This window comes from Solea solea, chromosome 18 (assembly GCF_958295425.1).
Source record: "Solea solea chromosome 18, fSolSol10.1, whole genome shotgun sequence".
Taxonomy (NCBI): Eukaryota; Metazoa; Chordata; class Actinopteri; order Pleuronectiformes; family Soleidae; genus Solea; species Solea solea.
Genome location: NC_081151.1, coordinates 1,551,308 through 1,574,998, shown reverse-complemented (window position 1 = coordinate 1,574,998; position 23,691 = coordinate 1,551,308). Strand labels below are relative to the sequence as shown.

The window sequence follows — 23,691 nt, the reverse complement described above, 5'->3', positions numbered from 1 at the left end:
TATTGTCATTATCATTCATAGGGCATCTCATGATTTACTACAGATTGTCCGCTATGTAAATAAAGGGTGATTAATATTTAAAAGCACATTCTTAAATCTTACTAGTACATATTAAAACCAGATCTGCAGGGGGTTTGTTGGGCTTGTTTGGCTTACATCGGTTAGCACAGACCCAAAAATCTTGATGCATTAAAATATAGTGGCTGACTACTGGCTGCTGAGAATGTGATTGTGTTAAACATGACAGCCAAAGTCTGATGGAAAGCATTGCTGGAGATGATTGTTGAGGTTGGAGAAATTGCCGCAGTTGGTGTCGTCTGTTTCAGGCCAACAGACTGGGAGGCCTGTGGATCAGAATAATACTGTCCAACATTGACCGTCTCATCTTTAGCCAAGTGGCTCAAGATGGACACACACACACACACACACACATACCTTTTCCTTTCCACTTTGGAATCCCTAGCTTTTGTATCGGCAGCCAATGGCCTGCTAAGACACAGTGGCACACACACACACACACCCACTGCATTTACTCACTCCTGGGAGCAAACCCTGGACTATCAATATGTTTGGTCCTCCTTCAGATAGGAGACTAATCTAGGGGGAATGCTGCAAGCTGTGGCACACACACACACACACACACACACAACTTCACACTTGCTTGTAGGTTCAGTTAGTGGCTTTGCAGTTACACAAACATACACAAAGATTGAGGGGGATTACCATATTTCCACGCTGAGCCACTTCTTTCTGTTGTCTGACTTCCCCGTCCTTGTCACCTGGAGTCTTATTTAGGTGCTGATCTACATTAAGCTTATCTCTTCTTGATGAACAACCTGTATTTTGTTAAGACAGTTAAGACCGTAAACCCTGAAGTACATCCTTATAAACATCCTGTTTTTAAACAACCCTACATGCATAAACCTGTTTTATAGTAGTAATGACAATTAAAACAGGCTTAGCTTCTTAAATGTGAATATTTCCTGGTTTATTTGCTTCATATAAACAAAGAAATCATTAAAAACTGAATCATTTGGTTTGCTGACAAAACAAGACATTGGAAAACATCACATTTTTTTGCCCAAAGGATTACTTGATTAATCGTGAAAATAATCAACAGATTAATCGATTATGAAAATAATTGTTAGTTGCAGCTCTAATGATAATAATGATGATGATATTTATCTTCCAGTACCCCAATAAGAACGTAGCACTGGTGGCATCAGACATCCTTCACCTGCTCATCAGTCATGTGGATCATCTTCAGAAATTCCCCCCTGACACTCCAAAGAAGATTGTAGAGGTGAGTGACAGATCACTTTTCTTCTTTTGTAAAGCACATTAAAGTACTATAATACTTCTGAATGTGGGTTTTAATGTCATGTGTTTGTTTTTCTCAGATTCTGATTGCAACCATCACATTCTTGCTGCCGACCACAGAGTCTTCTCCTCATGAACTTGATAAGAGGGTAACATGCACACACAGGCATTCTCTTTGACACTTTATTTCTCACTTTTCCTCTCTTCCTGTCCTTTATCTGAAAGTAGCCCTTTATTTGGTCTGTTTTTTCTTTGCAGCTGGTCGTTTCCTTGCTCTTGTGTCTGTTGGACTGGGTGATGGCTCTGCCCCCGAAGACTCTGCTTCAGCCTGTACAAACGCGGAGTCCTCCAGAGAAAGACCAGCCCACCAAGACACTGCTCAGCTGTATTTATAAGGTAAGCACAGCCCCTTTTCCACTGGTCAGAAAACACACTAAAGCCTGTTAACATCGGTCTCTTGTCTGCATTGGTAATGCTTACAATCAGCATTCATTCCTGGTGAAATGACTCCGCACTAGACACGGTTTTTATTGGCATGACATGACATGACACACACCATTCAAGCAGTGAAATCATTCAGTCACTGCTGAAGTGAAAGAGTTAAAAGTGTCCTCTAGTCCTCTAGTCATTACTTGTTTTAGCGGCTTCTCTCCTGTTTGAAAAAAACAGAAACAACCTGTGTTTACTGACTCATTTTGGTGTGAACGAGGTGTCTGAAGGCGGCAGAGCCAGATTATATTGCAGTTTATAACAATACATTTCACTCCTGTTATAGTAGAAATCCAAAATTTGCACTACAGTCACCAAAACATAAGTGTTTTTAGTATACACATCATTGCAGTATGACTAAATATTAGTATTCTCTTTTTTTTTTAATCCCTGCCCAGGTCTTGCATGGTTGTGTGTATGGAGCGCAGTCTTTCAACAATGCCAAATATTACCCGCTGCAGCTGTCTGACCTGTCAAGTCCAGATTATGACCCATTCCTGCCGTTAGAGAGCCTCAGAGAACCAGAGCCACTGCACAGCCCGGACTCGGAACGCTCCAGCAAACTTCAGCCGGTCACGGAAGGTGATTTGTCTCATGCTCCGGACGTGCAACGTCATTTAAGAACCCACTGTGGTCATTGTCTGGACTCATCACCACTGACTTCTTATATACAGACATTAGCATGCAGATACTGTTTGTAATTTATACATTTGCTCATATGCTGTCTTATACAACAACATACAGTCTCAATGTATGCAAGTGTTAACAACAAAACAAAACACAAAATAACTGCAGCTAATCACTCAAGATGGAAGAAGGTAGCTGTGTGTGTGTGTGTGTGTGTGTGTGTGTGTGTGTATGTGAGCGCATCCGTCTGTGTCCGTGTGAGAGAGTGAATTGTCCCCTGCTGTGGTCCACCAGGACACAGTGACTCCTCTAATGACTGGAGCACCTTGATAGATCATGTCTCTTCTCTTCTCTTCTCTTCTCTTCTCTTCTCTTCTCTTCTCTTCTCTTCTCTTCTCTTCTCTTCTCTTCACTCTAAATAAGTACTGTCTTATTTTACATCATTGTTTTCTGCTATTATTCCCTCTTTCTTTTCTTTTTTCCTTTCCAGTTCTTTATTCTGTGTGTAATGATGTTGATTAGCCAGGTTTTGTTGACAGCCCAGTGTGTGATGGCATTGGCTTCTTCTCAGCATGGGGTAAACCATTTATACAAGCTGCATGTTTGTTCATATCCTAACCCCTTGTTTTTGGGTAATACCTGAAGTTTTGTTGTAGCTCATGGTCTAACTATCAGGTCTGACAGTTAGAACTTTACCTTAATAACAAAATGAATAACTGCCCGTGTTTAACCTCTTGTCTCTGCAGTCCGCAGCCGAATTCAGCAGGGCCTGGTTTCCATTGCAGCCAGAACAGTTATCACACACCTGGTCAACCATCTTGGACATTATCCCATGTCTGGAGGACCAGCTACTCTGTCTAGTCAGGTACATTTTTTTTTCTATGTAATGACCCTCTCAAAACGATATGGTGATAGTTTTCACCAAAGTTTTCTTGTCCCGTTTTCCAGGTGTGTGAAAACCAGGACAACCCGTTCTGTGAGAGCGCCGATCTTGGACCAGAACTTTTCCATTCACCAAACCTGCAATTCCTGGTTCTGAACGGGTCCACACTACTCTCTGTGCTTCAGGTGACATCTCAGAGAAAGTTCTCCTGGTGTTGTTTCAATCTTTGTATGATTTAAAAATAAAAAAAATAACCAAAACTACAGACCACTTCCTCCAGATGAAGAACAATGTGCACAGTTGAGTTTTGCAAGACTGCTGAAGAATGTATTGTTTAATGACTCCTCCTGTCTTCCTCTATGTCCCAGATCCGGTCAGAATCTGGCGTACCAGGAGGTGGAATGACCGCGGGTTTGTCCTCTGCTCCCGTTTGTGTTCGTGTGATCATTCGAGATGTGGCCGGAAAACACTCGTGGGACTCTGCCGTCCTCTACGGGCCTCCGCCGTGTTCTCCAACCAGCCCAGCCCACACACTTTCAATGCAAACACAGTCGCCTCACAGTGTGAATCTTCATTTACGCAACTCACCAGGAGGGCCACCGAAAAAGATGGGACTAAAGAGAGAAGGCAGCGAAGAGGAGAGGAAAGAGGAGAGGGAGCTAGAGGAGGGGATGGAAGGCGAGCGGCAAGAATTTCAGGCAGAGGGTGAGGAGGAGGGAGAAGAGAGAAAAGTCTTTGAGGAGGAGAAGGGAGAAGGAGGAGGGGGGAATGAGGAGCAGGAGGAAGAAGAGAAGGAGCATAGAATGGATGGGGAGGAAGAGCCAGTGGACTCGAGCTTGGAACAGATTCTAGCTCCGCCACTGGCTAAACGTGTGTGTCGAGAGGCGGTGCCAGCATGGGATTCACTGAGAGAAGGTGATGATGCACTGGATGAAATGCTGCAGTATCTGGGACACTCGAGTCCTGAGTGTCTTCAGAGAGCAGGTACACACACACACACACACACACAAACCTTCTCATTTGAATATTTAAAAGTGTTATTCACTGCCTTGACAAAACTACTTTTCCCTCTCGGTTGGACCCCGCAGGGACGCCGCTCAACATCCCGGCCGCTCCTCCAGTTTGTGTTTCAGAGAAGCAGGAAAATGATGTGATCAATGCCATCCTCAAGCAGAGTGCTGCGGAGAGAGAGTTTGTCCTTCATGTGCGTAGTGTCCCATAGTCCAGTTCTTCTATAATAATAATAATATTTAGTCATCACTTTGGCTCCATTTAGACCTGGTGTTAACATCTGTCCTGAGAGATCCCATGGATCTGTGGACACCTGTTCACACCTGCACATTTATGCTGGATCTGTCTTCCCGTGCCCTTTAGTTAAATGCACACTGATGTCATGTCTGATAGTACAGACGTGTCTGCTTGTAACATGACATAACAATAAATCAGCGTTTCAGCACTGACTAGGATTAAGAAAAATAAAGAAACTGCAGCGCGTCAGAGGACATCAGCTGAAGAGGCGGTCTCTAATCCAATAGACTGCATTCGTATATGCTGATGAATGTGACCACATTAGTCCTCAAACCACCTCCAGATGTGGTTTGTGTGATCAGATTTGACACATTCAGGATGGATTGGGACCATTCAGACCTGCACTTCTGCACGTGATTGATGTCAATGCCAGGTCTAAACAATTATTACTTCCCCAAACATCAGGAAGCTGCCTTTTTTTAATTTGACACAAATAATCATGAGAATTTGTTCTATTGTTCCAGTCTCCATGGACTTGTTGACATAGCACAGATTTAAATGACACTGATCCACTCAGTTCAGAGTCTGGGTCTTGTGCGTAGGGTTAGTCCAAATACCTGATGTTATGACAAGAAAGAATTATACTGCTTGTTGTTTTGTTCTTCAGTTATTATAAAGACAATTATAGATACATGTTACCCTGTTATATATAGGTGTATATGTTAAAATATATTGAGTTCTTTGCTCAGTTTCCATGATTTTCATTTTCCAGGTCAGTTCTTTGTATGAAAGTGAAATCTTGAATGTTTCAGAGAGGTGAGGAGTTGAACATGAGGGCAGTGCAGCAGACTGAACCGGACACCCAGACTCCACAATCTGCCTTTTACTACTGCAGACTCCTGATCAACATACTGGGTCTCAACTCCTGGGAGAAGAGGTGAGACCTCGCACAGACCGGACTCTGTTAGGAATATCTATAAAAACAAATGATGCTTTAATGATATCCTGTATTCAAGCTGGCAAGGCCACAGCAAATCTGCTGGACCATGTCATCCCATGTTCTCAAGAGCTTTTCTGGTCTTTATATCACTTCTGCAGCTTTCATTACATCTGCTCACTTTGTATTATTATTCCTTTTGCTTTTACATTTTTAAAGGGGGAAAAAAAAGCTGAAAAGATGTGTTTGTGTGTTATATGCCTGAGGTTTGGGTGGATAATTAAACACATGGAGTGGGTGGGAAGTCCTTTATGAATTTTTGTTCCCTCTAACAAATCAAATGCATGTTGAATGCAAATGAGCCAAAAACGCGACAGTACTTTGAGCTAATTAGGTTTTCTTTCACGTGGCACACCATTACATCTTCTCAATGACTCTGGGCTAAAATACACCATGTCAAGGTATCACTTTAAATGTGTCTGGACAGCTAATGGACACTCATCGCTCCTTATGCTTTATCTAGAGAATTACACTGCCTGCATTCAGACCGCACAATAGACTTTTTAACACGGTTCGTGTGTGAGTGTGTGTGTGCGTGTGTGAGACACACACAGAGGGAGAGATGAGCATAGTACTCTATTGATCAAACTCAACTCATGTGTGGTTAAAATAAAAGGCGGTAGTCGAAGAAGGGAATGATGGATGGCACATCATAATGCAGGACGAGTAAGGGCACATGTAGATGCAGAAAAATAATAATAAAAAAAGCAGAAATGGAACCAAAACAAGTGAGTGAACGTGGAAAAAAAATGAACAGAGGTTAGAGATAGTCTAATCATCTGTTAATGTGCCCTTATGTCTCTCCAGGTATTCATACAGCACATTACAAACATGAGGATACTGACGCACCCGAGTGTGTGTGTGTGTGTCTTTGTCCTTTCATGCTTTTTTCCCCCTATAATCCAGGATGTAAATGGAGTCTTTGAGAGCAGAGAATGAGGCCATTACCAAGTATCAGTTTAATAAAGAGCAAATTGCTGTCTCTTTCTCTGTGTCTTCATCTCCTGCTCCCTCGCTCCTTTACCTCTATCCAAGAGTGAAAAGAATGATATGTCATTATCAGTCCACTCTGAGCTGCACTGCTCGACTCGTGTATTATCTTTTCTTTTTTTGTGCCATGGTTGGCGGCGGGTCCATGGGACATTTTGAACTTCCCTGGATGAGTTGATCTGCATGAAAGGCTTTTGTAATCCCTGCCAAGGTTTCTGTCTGTCTGCAAAAACATGCTGAACCTATTTTCAGGAAATGTTGGAAGGGTGAGACTGTTTAGTTTTGCAGCACATTCAAGTACACGGGAAAGGATGTTTCTCAAGTCATAATGAAAAAAAATCCAGCTCATTTTGGGTGTTAAAATCTATACAAAAAAATGTTATGGTGACCATGTTAGTAATGACTTCTAACTCGTGCCTGTATTTGTGTCTTGCAGGAGTAACTTTCACTTGTTGAGGAAAAATGAGAAGTTACTCAGAGAGCTGAAGAACCTGGACTCAAGGCAATGGTAAAAAAAATATATATAAAGTTGAACCACATCTTTTCTTTCTCTGTCCACTAAGGATTCAACTAACGACTATTTTGCTGTTTGACTAGTCTATTAAACATTTTGAATCAAGTAGTTTTATTAACATTGCTGCTGTCTCAGGTACCTCTACAAAAGATAAATAAAAATGCTTAATTAAATGTGAAATTGGTGAAATACAGAAAGCAAATGTAACCTTTGCCGTTGTTTTCCCTTTGCTGTATTCTCCTGTAGTCGTGAGACCCATAAAATAGCAGTGTTTTACGTAGCTGAAGGCCAAGAAGACAAACACTCCATACTCACCAACACAGCCGGCAGCCAGGCGTACGAAGACTTTGTCTCTGGACTGGGGTGGGAGGTAGGAACACATCAACCCAAATCAAACTCTGAATCACAGCAATTATATATATATACATATATATATATATATATATATATATATATATATATATATATATATATATATATATATATATATATATATATATATATATATACACATATATATTTAAATGTTTCTAATGAATAACAACTGATATATGTACAGTGTATGTGATTAATACATAAGATATAACTACAGATTGGCACAGTGCATACTTCTGATATGTTGCCTATTCCAGCCTTTGCAACACTCAGATTATCGTGTGTGTGTTTGACACACAGGTGGATTTGACCACTCACTGTGGCTTCATGGGAGGACTCCAGAGGAATCGCAGCACAGGCCAGACCACACCTTACTATGCCACCTCTACGACCGAGGTCATCTACCACGTCTCCACGCGCATGCCTCACGACCAGGACCACAACCTCACTAAGAAGGTAACAGACACACAGAGGTGTTGTGACCATCGGTGGGCCGTCCTGCGTGTGCATACAAACACATGTTTTGTCTTTCTCCAGCCGTGAGGACACTAATGCATGATGATGATTTTCAGCCTGATAATCCAGTCGTCGACAAGTTTTACAATTTGCAATCTGTCGCACATAATCATTACTTGACTGGCAGTTGCTATGTGTAAAATACTCAAATACACAATACACAAAAACTCCCTGACACACTGTAGAAAAAATGTAGACCTCAACAGAGAGTTCCAGAGGTTAGGAGCAGCAACAGCAAAGAAACGGTCACGCCGTTGACCTGATGACCGTAAAACCCCGTAATTTTCACACAACGTCAAAATCTCTGCCAAATAAGGTGGAATAAGACGTCAAAATTATGTTTTTAACAAGTCTGATTGTACAGACGTGTCTGCTTGTAACATGAAGTAAGAGTTTAGAAACAAATTGAATTGGGAAAAAAAATAAATGAGCATTTCAGTGATTAAAGAAAGACTGCATTCGTATATGCTGATGAATGTGACCACATTAGTCCTCAAACCACCTCCAGATGTGGTTTGTGTGATGAGATTTGACACATTCAGGATGGACTGGGACCATTCAGACCTGCACTTCTGCATGTGATTGATGTCAATGCCCGGTTATTACGGTTATAAAATTATTACTTCCTCAAACATCAGGAAGCTGCCTTTTTTTTTATTTGACACAAATAATCATGAGAATTTGTTCTATTGTTCCAGTCTCCATGGACTTGTTGACATAGCACAGATTTAAATGACACTGATCCACTCAGTTTAGCAGCTTCAGTTCAGAGTCTGGGTCTTGTGCGTAGGGTTAGTCCAAATACCTGATGTTATGACAAAAATGATACTGCTTGTTGTTTTGTTCTTCAGTTATTATAAAGACAATTATAGATAAATGTTGCCGTGTTATGCCCAGAGGTTAGGAGCAGCAACAGCAAAGGAACGGTCACCCCAGGGATGAAAACAAAGATCCTACAACACTTCAAAGTGTGCCTTTCACACTCAAATATCCCTGTTGGTTTTTAACCATTCCTCACAGCTTATACCACAGCAAGTACATAAACACACACACACACCAATCTTTTGATGTCAGTGTTTCCACAGTACACCCATGTTTCTAATAATTCAATCACATCTCTGTATTTGCTTGGTGTGGGCTTGTATCAGTGTCTAGGCAGGCAGGTTTATTGCGTGTGTTTGTGTGTGCGCACACCTGTCAACCCCCAGGCACTGGGCACTCTGCACATGGCCATAATGTCCCTTTAATCAGATCATACTTCCTGCTTCTCAACCTATCACGTTGCTGCAGGCTCATGATTGGATTATCAGTGCCTGCTCTGACACCATCCGTCTCCCTGATCAGCTGATGGCCCCCGTGTGTGTGTGTGTGTGTGTGTGTGTGTGGATGCTGTAAAACTGCTTAACATGATGTGAACACACATCCACTCAGGTCGTCATTGACATCAGTCTGCACACATAACCACACAACTATAAATTTGAGGCCCAGTGGGACACGGAAGCAGACGTGTTCACACACACACACACACACAGGCTTACAAACACTGTTTGGCAAATGTGTCCACAAAGACTTTAAACTGACACACGTACACACAGTATGCTCATACTGGCAGACATTTATCATCTGTTCTCCTGCCACGCACACACAACAGAACACACTGCAGGGTGAATTTAGTCCAGTGTTCATTATTTGCACTGTGTTCTAGTCCCTCTCATACCACACCTGCCTGAAACATGATGATTAGAAGGTTTAAACATGAATTAAAAGAGTGATTAGGCTCCGAAAAGGACATCAGACTGTGAGACTCCACTTTCCCCTTATTACGCTGTCATGTTATGGTTCTGACACCCCGAAAATATTGCTTAAAAGCTCGTAACTCTTATGCTCCAAATGTGATAATGGCAGGGCCCTTCACTTCTCTGTCGCTCCGTGAGTTGTGTGTCTTTGCAAGACGCGTCGGAGGAAAGTGCTTCAGAAGGATTTATATTCAGTAGAACTTGATAAATGCACACCTTCCTCTCACATCTTCAAGCACCCACAAAATGCCACAAAAAGAGATGTGCTCCCCCATCATCCAGTGACTTGGATGTAAGAGGACTGCCTCTCATTAAGGGCATTACGTTTTAGCATCACTATACACGTTTGTTTCTTTGAGAATAAAACCAGAGGGTCATCTTCAGCTGGTTGTTTTGACTCACTTTCTGCGCTTCGTCAAGTGCCACTTCAACTGAAACACAGGAAGTTGTGTGCAAGGACACCCTGATTTATTTCTGCTTTCGGCAAACCTAAAGTTAACTCGTCATGAAAATGAAGAGGCAGTGCTCAAATGGATTAATCTTGTGAACATAGTAGGGCTGCAACTAACGATTATTTTCATAATCGATTAATCTGACAATTATATTCTCAATTAATCAAGTAATCGTTTGATCCATAAAATGTCATAAAATTTAGAAAAATGTTGATCAGTGTTTGTCAAACCTGGAATTGACAATGTTTTCAAATGTCTTGTTTTTGTCCACAAACCAAAATGATTCAGTTTTAATGATTTCTTAGTTACATGGAGCATAGAAACCAGACAGTATTCACATTTAAGAAGCTGAAAAATCACAGAAACTGGTTTTAATTCTTTAGAAAACACTAATAATTGATTAATCGAGTAATTGTTTTGGCCCTAGAACTTAGCAAACAACTCAGTTTGACAGTACCCAAGAAAAAATGTGACTTCCGTCTCAGATTGAGGCTCTTGTAAGGCTTAATGTTGCATATACATCCATTGTCTACTGCTTTATCCTCCACATGAGGATGGTGCCAGTCCTAGCTGACATAGGGTGAAAGGTGGGTCACTAGTCCATTACAGGGCAAACACACGCAAAACAACAACACACTCTGACCTACAGGCAATTTAGAGTATACAGTTAATAACCTCTGCATGTTTTGTGGCAGAAAACCGGAGAAAACCCCCCCCCCCACACACACACAGGGATATTGCATATTGGAACATAATTAAGCCCTTTGCATTATGTAGATAATATTATGTCATGTGACTTTGAAAACCTGGATAGAGGACAAATCGCATAAATCCAGCTCAAGACACATTTGAAAGGAAATGTCTTATGTTGGTCTCAGGGCCAAGGCCAAAAGGGACATTCATCTGAAGCTGTGCGACACGCCAGACAAGTGGAGAGACGTGTGTGTGTGTGTTTGTATTTTAGCAGACATCAAGGTTAATGACGGAGCTGTCACCAGCCCAGACTGTAGTTCACCGGACCAATGTGAACCACACACACACACACACACACCATCAAACAGCATCGAGTTGATCCCATCTGTCTTCCAGCTCGTACTCCATCTTTCCACAGCTTCACTCTGTCTTCATGTCCACTCTCCATCTTCTCACACTCACTCCATCACCCCCCAGGGCCACCTCTATCACACACACACACACACACACAAAATCATAAGGTGTGGTATCATGTGAGGTATTTAGTGTTAACATGTCTGATCCACTCCTGCAGCTGAGACACCTGGGCAATGACGAGGTCCACATCGTCTGGTCGGAACATTCCAGAGACTACCGCAGAGGAATCATCCCCACTGAGTTTGGAGATGTGCTAATCATCATCTACCCCATGAAGAACCACATGTACTCCATCCATATTCTCAAAAAGCCCGAGGTAAAAGGAAAACTGCAACATTTCGATAGTGGACTGTTAAGTGCCTGTTGTCAATATTTTGTGCAATTATTCAGCATCTATGCACATTGCGCTGTGTCCCACAGTATTGTCGTTATTGAGCGAAAGTGGCTCTGAAACAGCGAGGCTTTGGAACTCATCATTAAATCCCAGAATGATAATTATGTCTCCCTCTGAGCTAATCACAAATAACTGTACATGTAACCCATTGTAGAAATGTAATTGTAGTGTGTTTTGTTGAAATGCCAGTGTCATTTCTTAGCACCATTATCAACACAGGCTCTGTGAACTTTTGTACCAGTTTTCATGGTCCTCAGCGGGGGAACTCACAAGTGAACGTCCAAACTAAATCCCTTCCCCTTTTCTCCAGGACAGAGTTTCCAAAACTTCTCATGTTTCAGGCTCCCCAAAAAAGTATGACAAGATTTGTATATTTACTAGAATGTGAAGGAAACATTGAAACTGAAGTAATTGTTCTGAGTTACCATTGAATAATCATAAATTACTTCAACATTGGGGCCACACAGCGGTCAAGTAGTACAGCAAAAATACCCAAAAGAGTCATAACATAGATGATGTGACATAAATATACAGATTTTATACATTTATTTTCAATAATTGCATTATTATTATTATTAGTATGCAATTCCAGAAAATGAGATATCATTGAAAGCCAGATTTCAAGGCCATTCAGTCTTTAAAGTACTTTTAAAGTTTAATAAGGAGAAAACCAGGAAGCCTTCACTTGATTCTCGATTGATAAATCTGTTGTTAAAATTTGATGGCAGTTCATTTCCTGGTAGAAAATTGATGGCACTAATCAAACTGTAGATGCATAATGAAACCTTTTTGGATAAACTATATTTATTTTGAGACTCTAGAGTTAGTTGGGTGGAATAAAAAGTTGGAGCATGCACACAGTGTTTTGCGACATGGTTTTTTGTTTCCTACCAGACTCGACAGATGTGCGTCCAGATTGACTAACAATCCACGAGCGTGTCTTGCCCTGAGTCTTACTGCTCTGTTTAATGTATCGCTCTGAAGCACACAGACGTTAATACCACAGCACTGATATCATAACTCTGTTTCAAACAAGACCTAACACAATAAAATGCTCCTTTTTTTCTGTATGACATAGATACCACAGCACTAATAGCCTAATGTCATTCTGTTTCATTCATTCTACAAGCAAAATATCGAATTATGGTGAATCCAAACTCAAGTTAGATAAGAAGATTCTCTGTGTTGTTGTCCTGAAAGCACTGTGTTCAGTCACAGAGTGCATGGCTCGGAGACCTGGTCTGCAAATAAATCCAATCAAAAGTCTGACATTATTCTCTTTGGAGGATTCCACAAGCAAAACAGTGAATTCAATCAGAAACCCAGAGCCTCAAATAGTATGCCATGAAACAAAAACGGCCTTGCCGGTTGTTTCGCTTCAGGCCAGAAAGGGATAAGGGATTGTTGTTTCATAAAAATATCTTGGATTGTCCTTGAGAGTCTTCTGTTGGCAGAAGGTTCTTAGTTTACTTTAAATGCACTTCTGAGTGATTTGTTGTTTGTTTCATTTCTTTTAATCATTTCTTTTGTCTGCAGGTGCCCTTCTTTGGTCCGCTGTTTGACGGCGCCATCGTGGACATGAAGATATTGCCCACCATGGTCCGAGCCACGGCTATCAATGCCAGTCGAGCTCTGAAATCCCTCATCCCTCTCTACCAGAATTTGTATCCTTTGAAACCTTCTGCTCCGAATAAGCAAAGGTATGTAAATCAAGCTCTTAAATAGCAGCCGGTTGTAGGCTTTGTTTTTCTACTTTTAAGTTGTTAGAAGGACACATCTCGGGCAGTTGTGTGCTCATGTGTGTGGCAGCGAGAATCGCTCAGCTAAAGTGTAAGGAACGGCAAATCAATGTCCTTGGGCGGTTTTGTGTGATAGCTGTATTTAGTTAGGTCCAAAGTGCTTTATGTGTGTATGTGTGTGCACGCGTGTGCTTGTCAGGCAAATATAGGTATGACGGACTGTGAATGTATTTTGTGTGTGTGTGTGTGTGGTACAACCTGTCTGCTTGATTCAGTGCAGTGGTCGTTTGGTTGGAACAAGCCTAGTGGTCAATATTTATTGATGACTCCTTTCTAGCGCTGTTTCTAAATGAGGGGTTTTGCTCTCTGGTCTCACACACAGACATGGATACTGACGCACACAAACACACGCTCTCTTCATGTAGACATGGGTGATTACACTCACGTGGCGCCCTCAGAAGAGTCACGACACATGCACTACATGTTCATCGTTAACTGAATGAATGTTTCTCCCACTGTGCACACGTGACTATATCTTTGGTCACTAGAATTGTTTTTATTTGTGTATTAATGCACTGAAAGGTTGAGTAGAATGGCACTCAGTGGAGTGCACATGCTGTATTTCCAAAGCGAAACATTGCTACACAGGCCAGGCAACAAGCTTCTGTTCATCCATCCATCTTCTACCGCTTTATCCTTCTATAATAGAATAATAGAAGGGAAAAAAGTACTCTAAGAAACTGTGGAGAGGCATGTCATGACATGTCAAAATAGTTTCATAAAATAAGAGCCACATTATTTTTCTGAGAAACTGACAAAACCCTCAGTGAGTACCCTCAATAGTGAAGAAAATGATAAAAATGTAATCTCATTAGCAAAAGAAATTCTTCAAGGTAGCTACTGGCCCATGTTTTGACAGATTTTTAATTGTTTCTTATAAACATCTGATGCTTGAGGGGGTGGATTTGGATCAGTGGTAGTGTGGTTCATCCTTCAATCTGAAGGGTTTGATGCTGGTGTTCCCTTGACTAAGACACTTAACCCTATATTGCTGTTAATGGCTGTGCCAGCACCTTGTGAATGGGCACAAGAGATGTGTGACGCACGTAGACGAGCTGTGTGAATGTGTGAGTGAATGGGTGAAAACCGCTTTGAGTGGTAATCAATAGAAGAAGAGCAACGCTGAGCTAGTTAAGTAAATCTGGCTGCAAACAGGTTGGATTGTGACTGAAAACACAAAGATGTGTCCAGGAAAACTTTCAGAAGTTTCAGTAGTGTAGCTGTATACACTCAAACGCTCCCTCGCTCATCTCTGATCGACAAACACCAAACGTTATGCGCTGCAGATTTAACTGGACAAGACTAATATATGAACAATAGTGACACTTTACTGTGTCAGCATGTGGAAAGGCCGTGCCCAAAAGGTGGCAAAGCCTCTCCATTGAAGGATGAGACAACAGCAGCAGCAACAAGTGGATTGGATCCTTCCTCCTTCCATCATGATGTCCCCTGTATCTCTTCTTGATTCTCCTCTTGGAGTCCCTCCTTCTTCCTCTCCTCTCTCTGACCTTTCTCTCCTTCATCCCTCTCTTACATCTTACTCTCATTTGAAAAGTATATCTTATTTCTCTTTCTCCCCGTGTGTCCAGCTTTTTCTTCATCTTAGATTTTCTCTTCGCCCCTCCCACCACTACCCCCACCACTCCTTCCACTTTCCTCTTTTCAGAAAGATAATATGAGCATTGGAGGTGATGCTGGCCCAGAAGCTAGAAAAAGTGTGTGTGGGGGAGGGGGGGTCTGGACGAGGGGAGGTAGAAGAAGCCATTTTGCTCTGCCACGTCCACCCAGTGAGATGGAGAGATTGTTAAAGAGATTGCTCAGTGTGGGGCTCCGGCTCGTATCTAATGCCTCCCGACCCCATTGTGTTTGAGTGTGCGTGTGCACTTTTCTTGCATGTTTGAACTTGTGTGCGCATTTTGTGTGACTGCAGCCGTCGTGGAGTGAGTGTGCAGACATGTCGACGGCTCTGCAGTTGTGTTTGTACGTTTTCGCTACACTTCACGTGCACGGCTGTGTGTGTGTGTGTGTGTGTGTGTGTGTGTGTGTGTGAGGACGGGCGCTGACACACGAGCATCACACTTGCTCGTTTGGAGGTGTTTGTGTGTGTGTGTGTGTGTGTGTGTGTGTGTGTGTGTGTGTGTGTGTGTGTGTGTGTGTGTGTGTGTGTGTGTGTGTGTGTGTGTGTGTGTGTGTGTGTGTGTGTGTGTGTGTGTGTGTGTGTGTGTGTGTGTGTGTGTGTGTGTGTGTGTGTGTGTGTGTGTGTGTGTGTGTGTGTGTGTGTCTGCCCGTGTCCTGGTGTGTATTGATTGGTGGTAGCAGCAATTCGATGTCTCTGACAGGCTGAATTACAGTAATCAGTCATTATTGACTCCCCATCTCTCTCCTACACACACGTCTCTCCTCTCGTTCTTCTGTCTCCTCACCGCTCCCTCCCTACTCTGCCCTCTACTTCTCTTACACCTATTTTCTTTCTTTTTCTGCCTCCATCTCTGCATCTGAATCTCTCCACCACAGCTTCCCTCTGTGTCTTGGTAGTGGCTCCTTGTGTCACTCTGTTCCCCTTATCATCATTTCTGTGTGCTTCTTTAATTATGTCCCTGTATTTGCTCTTCTGATGTCTCTATAACTCTAATCTCAGGACATATCTGTCTCCCTTCCACCTCAAGTAGTCTGTTTTTTCTTTATTTTTATTTCATTAAATCCTTTTCCTTTTTAACAATAGGTAGACTTTGTCACTGCAGGGTATTTTAATTCACTCATATTTAACATAACCCGTGAGATGACATTAATAACACTAAGCCAGTATTTCCTTAATCTCTGATGACATATCATGGTCATTATATGTCTTAACTTCTCTTTAGTCTTACTACCAGAGAACACAAGGCTTCATGGGTCCTACAGAATTTGGGGTTGTCCTAATTGTCTTTGGTGTATTGGTAATACACATAGCTTTCATAGCTTTTACAGTTTTATTCCAGGCATTCCTGGAGATAAGAGCACGAACCACACATGGGGGGTGGAGGGGGGGATAGGTGTCCTTGTGTGCGAGGCCCCTCAAGATCAGCCAGCATCAGGCTGTGGGACTGTGTCAGCGGTGTTTGTGAATGCTGCATTGTAACATCAAGTGTCCTCACACTATCACATCGGTAAAGAGATGGATGGAAAGAAGGTTGGCAGGGCTAAGTGTGTCAGTGTCTCTCTCTGTCTGTCTGTCTGTCTGTCTGTCTGTCTGTCCCTCTGTCCCTCCTGCTCTCTGTCTCCTGGCCCTCAGGGCGGTCCATCTGCCTTCTCTCTGTCTCTCTGATCTTTCATTCACCATGACTAGAGCCATCCCAAAACACACATGGACACGAGAGAGGGAGAGAGAGAGGGGAGAGTGCCAATCTGCTGGTACAGCTGTGTGTAAGCACAGCTCTATCTCTCATATCAGCTCATTGCAGGAAGAAAAGCAGTCCAAGACTCCGCAGTAGCAGCGCGCACACACACACACACACACACGCACACACTCCTCTTTCTGTGTCACACTGAAATGTAATTTAAAACTTTTCTACACCTTTGGACTCACTCATGGTCACTGAAGTGTGAAATGGATCTGTCCTGTAGCACCAGCAGATTGTTCAGGGCGAGCTCACATCTTAAATGTTAGGAGGGTAAGAAAATATTGATACACTTAAATATAATTAATTTCAATGGGTGATGGGATGATGGGAAATATTCCCCACAGTGGTTTTGTGTCGTATTTGAGCCTTTGACCACTAGTAGGCAGCAGGCGTTTGGTTATTTGATTAGATTAAGAAAACTATATATAGTATATATAGTATATATAGTATCCCGATATATCTCAGTACGTCTCTCCTGTATGAGGATTAGAGGTGGCTGAGATATATATCGTTTATGATAATAGTGTGATTGTTGTTTTAAATATATGCAAATTGACGTAATTGACAGTAATTAAATGACCGATGAAACGCACACTGAAAACTCCACGTTCCCTGTATGTGTGCAGCAGTGAGCGGGATTCAGTGTCACATGACCACTAGTAGGCCATCACATGACCTCTGGTTATGATAAAATGAGGAAACCTAAATGGTTTTAATATTTGCTCTTGCTTGTACCTTACAGTAGAACATCTGAATGTTTACCCAGAGTTAGAAGTCTTTGGATTTTTACTTGAATGCTACAGTTGAAAGAAAACAAGTTGTTTTCCCATTGTTAGAATCCGTAAGCAACAATTAACGACTAAAACAGTTGAGAATGTAATTTTTTAAGGATATCGTCTAATTATCGCTATCGTCATATTGAGATAATATTTCTGCCCATATCATCCACCCCAGATTTGCCCCTCTGGTGTTTACCTGATGTCACTGAATCACCAAGAATCTATGTGAAATCACACCTGGACTTTGAGAAAAGAACAGGAAGAGCAGTACAGACATGTAGCCCTGTCAGTTTATTATAGACACTCAGTGTGTGTGTGTGTGTGTGTGTGTGTGTGTTAGAGAGAGGGAAACTAAGCTTTGGCCGTCCTCCATCTGCTCCTGGGTGATTATGGTTTTGGAGAACAATGTTGGAAAGATACTAAGCTGCTCCGCTCACACGGTCTGCCAGCAAGTGTTTATGTGTGGATGAATTTTCAAATGTATACATCTATTCATATACATCGGAGCATTTCATGGTGTTTATGTTTCTGTGTATGTTTGTATACCATACCAACTCTTGGGATTAGTGTGTGTGTGTGTGTGGGGTATCCCTTCTCGTGGTTGATTGGCAGAGATAGCTGCACTGAGGCTGGGGTCAGCATATGGCACAGCGTGATAGCGATGCTGTGTGTATGTGTGTGTGTGTAGGTGTCCCTGTCACTGCCTGTCCTTCTCTTTCACACTGTGTTCCCAGTAAAATGATGGCAGCTCTGGGCATGTAGTGCTATTATCCACACACACACACACACACACACACACACACACCGGGAGCAGCCAAACACCTAGTGGCCTGCATGGTTTCTTTCTGCCAGCTCCCACAATAGACTCTATTGTCCCAGTCAGGCTTCAGTCTGCTGTGTATGTTCCTCTCCATGGAGGAGACTTGAGGGCAAAACCTTACAAACTGAAGACATTTTGTGATGCTGAAACAGGGTCATGTTATCCTTCACCTCCTCAGAGCACCAGTACCATCGAGAACCAAACCTGCCAACACAAAATATAAATAAAGGACAGAGTAATAGATTACATATATGTATATACATACATATATGTAAAAATTAAATACATAGAAAATACCAAATTAAATTGTATTTTTATTTAGTCATTTATTGCTGTATGTAATAATTTATAATTATTTATATGTATCAGTTTTATCGATTTATTTATTATATTATGTTATTATATTATTATATTATGTCTTATGTCATATGACAAAGAAATCATTTAAACTGAGTCTTTTTTGGTTTGGACATTTGAGAATATATTTATACTTTTTCTTTTATAATTTATGGACCAAACAATTACTATGACGATAACCGTAAGTAATCTGTAAGCCTTTGAAGAAATGACAGATATGGAGAAATAAACAATAAATACATTTTATTTTTCCATTTCATTGAACCACGGCGTTTGTTCTGTTAGCAGCTTTATTGCAAATAAGCACCAAACACTGGAGGGTATGTGGCGCTACGTTAAGATACAATTTGGATTAGGTTAAAGGTCTGCGTGGTGAGGTTTAAGGGTAAGGAAATGAATACGAGTCTGTGTGAATACACACAGAGGGGGAGGTGATTGTGGTTAATTGTTTCCCGTCGGGTAGATGGAGGAAATGAAAAGAAAAGGGTGAGGAGGAGGGGTCATGGCTAATCTCCACTTCTCCTTAGAGACCTGTGTGTGTGTGTGTGTGTGTGTGTCTTTTGTTTTCTGGCATAAACGCTGACTTTTTCAGGACCATTCGTCCTCATGGAGACCGAAACCTGGTCCTAAATGAGGCACAATCTCATTTCCGAGGTTAGGTTTAGGCCTTAACATTAAACGGTTATGGTCGAGGTTAGGGATAACTGTTAGGCTGACAAAATGAGTGTGTGTATGTGTGCACGTGCTCTGGAAACGGTGTGTGTGTGTGTGTGTGTGTGTGTGTGTTTGTGTGTGTGTATGAGATGCTTTCACAGTGTTTTTCTGATTAAGGATAGGAGCACATACAGTATTTGTGTAGTACCGTGACCATATATGTTACAGTTAGGCTGCTTTTTTTCAATCACTGGACAATCATTTTCAAACGGATAATGATTTAAAACTGAAAATCCCTGCATGAATTCTGCTCCTCAGACAGGACACGATGTTGAATGTTTTAAAAATCCTCATGTTTTGTGATCACGGCTCTCCTGAGGCGATCTCTCCATCTCTGAAACACTTCACACACTGCTGTATCCAGTTGTCTAACTTTGATTTCCTTTCATCATATGTACTGTACTTTTTGTTGTTGCATCCAGCAACAACAAAAATAACCTGCATGCAGGAGTCGTGGAACAGCCAACAGATGTGTCATAATATAGTTAAGAAGCTGTAAACAGAGTCTTAATAAGATGTGAGACAGGTGATCTTCTCTCTGATCCCTTGATTTACATTATGCTGAAAGGTCATTATGGAATTTAAAAACTAATGCCAGTAATTAGAGTTGGTTTTAGTGAAATACTGTGCTTAACAAACATGTGAGAGCACCTGTCAATGAGAAAACATACACATTTTAGAAATCTTTCAAAAACTAAAAATGTTAGTGTGTGTAGTGCCATAAAGATATTTGTGTTTACTTAAAATGTAGAACAACCTACTTTGATTACTGATCATTTGTCATGTTTGTATTTTCCTGTATGAATGATCAAAAACAGCAACTCTTTAGACAAACATTGTTGGCCACAAAATGCACTGATTTTTCTGATAAAGTCCAGATGCAATTTCGACACTGCTGCACATGAGTAAGCAGACGTGCTGCACCACTGCCTGAGATCTGAATTATCAAAGAGAACACTGGTTAGTTTCTTTAGGTATACTTTGTTTTTCACTCTTGATTTCTGAAACGCATGATGCAACTAATGGCTGAATATGCGTGTGCGTGTGTGCGCGCGTGTGTGTGTGTGTGTGTGTGTGGTTTTTTTTGGGGGGGGGGGAACAACGCAATCGCCTTGTCGCAGAGAGTTGTGCAGACACATGAGTTGTAGCCATCAGTGGCTTGAACACGCCATGTTGCAGCAGACCCCCCTCAGACTGGTAAACAAGCTAATCTGCAGTGAGTGTGTGCGCGTGTGTCTGAGTGTGTGTGTGTGTGTGTGTGTGTGCGTGTGTGTGTGTGTGTGTGCCCGTGCCAAAATGTAAGTATTTTTATGTGACAAGGTGTTTAAGATTCAGGCTGCGATGTCTGAGACAACAGAGGTGTCGACTAAGTTGAGCACAGCAGACTCAGACTGTGTCATCATGAGTTCTGAGAGCTGCCTTCACTTTGGCCAAGAGTGCAACTTTCAAAGGTTTAGAGCAGTGTTTAATTTTTAATTAATGACTAATGTTAACCCAACTCTGTTTGTGATTTTCTCACATAAAAGATCAATTACTCATATTATGTTACTACTCTATATTTTTCCATTTAAAAATTAGCCAGAAACCGATCTCTGTAGAACAGCTTGTTACAGCTTGATAATTCAAAGGCCAAAATGATCGAAAACCATAAAGTGGATTCAGCCGTCATTTGCGAACAGTTCAGTGAACATATCAAATGTGTAGAATAACCTATTGTGTCACCTCTTACCGTCGTATTATTTGAATGAACACCGTTTGTGTATGAGGAGATGCAGTGTATATATATTTATATATGTGTGTGTGTGTGTAACTGTTGTTAGAGCCTGATAAGACATGATAAGAACAGGATCCATCTTCCTAATCAGAGAATTATTATCATGGCCACAGTGACGGGCTCCAACACCCGTGCTGTGTGTGTTTCTCTGTGTGTTCGTTAAATAAAGCTTGTAATTGCACTGGCAGCTTTAGGGCTCCCTAGTGGTGACAAGTAGGAGGGTGTGTTGTGTGTGGGTGTCAGTACACACACACACACACAGACACACACATGTCAAAGGGTGAAATAGTGGGGTGACAAGGGGCCAATTAATGTATCGTGTCTGTTTTTCTCCCCCGTCTTTTGTTTTTGTATTGGGTTAAAGAGCAGATGAATAGGGGTAAATACGATTGTGTGTGTGTGTGATGCCCGCTCATATTGGGCCTTCACAATAAGTAGTGCATTAGAGCAGCCTATCTCTACCCTCATCTTTGGCGTACGTGGATACACACACACTCGTAATGAAATCACAAAGCCTCCATATCATTGCTATCACACAAAGATATAAACCCATTAGCTTTTTCCTTTGGGCATGAACACACACACATGCACAGGTTTATCATTACACGCTGCAAAGCTTTTCCAATTGTATTATCCCTCTGATGTCCTTCCCTCCGTTGTCTGTTCCAATGCCTAGGGTGGAGAGGACAGATAGGTTTTGTGTGTGTGTGTGGTTTCTTTGAAGAAGTCGTATCTCGCAGTCTAGCCGCAGGAATTGGGCTGGAGTATCGTGGTATTGCTGTAGTTTTAATATCATTTTTTTCCACCTTTCAAATGTCGGCGTTTGCCATATTTGTTCACAGTGGAAAGAGAGGCGGGAATTATGCGACTGAGCTGCTTCACGCTGACTAACAGAGATGTTGAGTGAGCGTGTGATTGGGTTCGTTTGTCTTTGGCCAAAGGAAGTGATTCATAAAAACCTCAAGGACAAATCAGGATTGCAGTGAGTGAACACTGTCCAGGCAAACACTGGATCCAGCAGTGCCACCCCCCCTTTTAACGCTCTTATCAGTTTTGTCATCTGTCAGTACAAAAGGATCACAGACGAGCCAGGCTGCTCAAAGTGACAGTTCTGTCTTCTAGTGATGCACAGATAGGCTCCAACATCTGAAATTACACTAATCTCTTTTGCTTTTGCTTTTAAGTTGAGTTTTATGATTTTCTATGTGTAAAATATGTTTATTGACTCGTATATTTGAGTTGGTGTTCTGGTCACATGATGTTGCTCTTTACAGCTGGTGCTTTTATGTATATTATATTAATTTTTATTTGGATCAAATCAGATTGAACGTGTTTCTTTTCCTGATTTCTACTGGGATACAGTGATTGTGACCACTTGTTCACGCTGATACTGAATGTCACACTGGCTCATCCCCGGACACGTTAGCCGCCTTACGAGTCATGACTCATGACAGTACTGTAAGTCGTGATGGAATTAGCGTCACTTAACCACATCAGCTGAACAGCATGCACGTCTTTACTTTGCGCTGCGTTGCAAATGTCAGCTGAACAGCTGAGGTCTTATTCTGTAACTGATGGTTTAAGTGGTCGTCTGTTGTCTACTTTGATCAATCTTCTGTGGTCGTTATCAATACTTTATCATTGTCATGAACATTTACAGGAAACCCCTTCTCATAAATTAAGCGACTGTACAACTAGAGCTGCAACTAATGATTGTTTTCATAATTGATTAATCTGTCAATTATTATTTTATTGGTTTTCAAAATAGTTGGCATTTTATGTGGTAATTGATTAACCTACAAGGGTTATCATGAAGTTTTAAAGAAGATCAAATTGAGACTGATGCGGGAAAACATTCTTATCTTTTTCATTTCAAGATATGGTTTAATATGAAATAAATACTGAATGTAACTTCTGTAAATATTAATGAGAAACAAAACCAAACCTTATCATGGCTGTCAAAAATCTCTCTCACACACAGGCTTGTGCAGCTTTCTTCTTCAGACACTGCATAGACTTCCATGTATTTAAACAGTCTAAACAAAGCATTATTCCTGACTCTTGACATAACAAATGAATGCCAAACCCTAACCTTAACCTAACCACACTTTAAATCTTGGCACAGGGTTAGGGTTATGGTTAGAGGACCAGGTTTTAGTCTCCATGAGGACGACTGGTCCTGACAAGGTCAGTGTTTCTGTCAGAAAAGGTCCTAAAAAGGTAACACATATAAGTACACATACACACACACCCATCCTCGTAATGGGGCCCAGCTCCTAATGCGCTAACAAGCTCCCTTTTCCCCTTCTCTCACTTCCTCTCCTCTGGCCTCCCTCTGTTTCAAGTGATCGCGGTAG

General features: G+C 41.6%; 1 protein-coding gene across 6 annotated transcripts in view; it reads left to right on the top strand.

The window, feature by feature from the left end:
* The window catches only part of ralgapa1 (Ral GTPase activating protein catalytic subunit alpha 1), a 54,306-nt gene that overhangs the window by 20,933 nt on the left and 9,682 nt on the right, over positions 1–23,691 (top strand). For all 6 annotated transcript variants that reach the window (XM_058615335.1, XM_058615334.1, XM_058615337.1 and 3 more), the window contains 14 exons: positions 1,193–1,303; positions 1,401–1,469; positions 1,579–1,716; positions 2,208–2,391; positions 3,183–3,301; positions 3,385–3,504; positions 3,688–4,303; positions 4,408–4,523; positions 5,380–5,504; positions 6,991–7,062; positions 7,315–7,438; positions 7,744–7,899; positions 11,475–11,633; positions 13,248–13,375. In XM_058615335.1, coding sequence (XP_058471318.1) covers positions 1,193–1,303; positions 1,401–1,469; positions 1,579–1,716; positions 2,208–2,391; positions 3,183–3,301; positions 3,385–3,504; positions 3,688–4,303; positions 4,408–4,523; positions 5,380–5,504; positions 6,991–7,062; positions 7,315–7,438; positions 7,744–7,899; positions 11,475–11,633; positions 13,248–13,375 — 2,237 coding nt within the window. The remainder of the gene's footprint in view (positions 1–1,192; positions 1,304–1,400; positions 1,470–1,578; positions 1,717–2,207; positions 2,392–3,182; positions 3,302–3,384; positions 3,505–3,687; positions 4,304–4,407; positions 4,524–5,379; positions 5,505–6,990; positions 7,063–7,314; positions 7,439–7,743; positions 7,900–11,474; positions 11,634–13,247; positions 13,376–23,691) is intronic.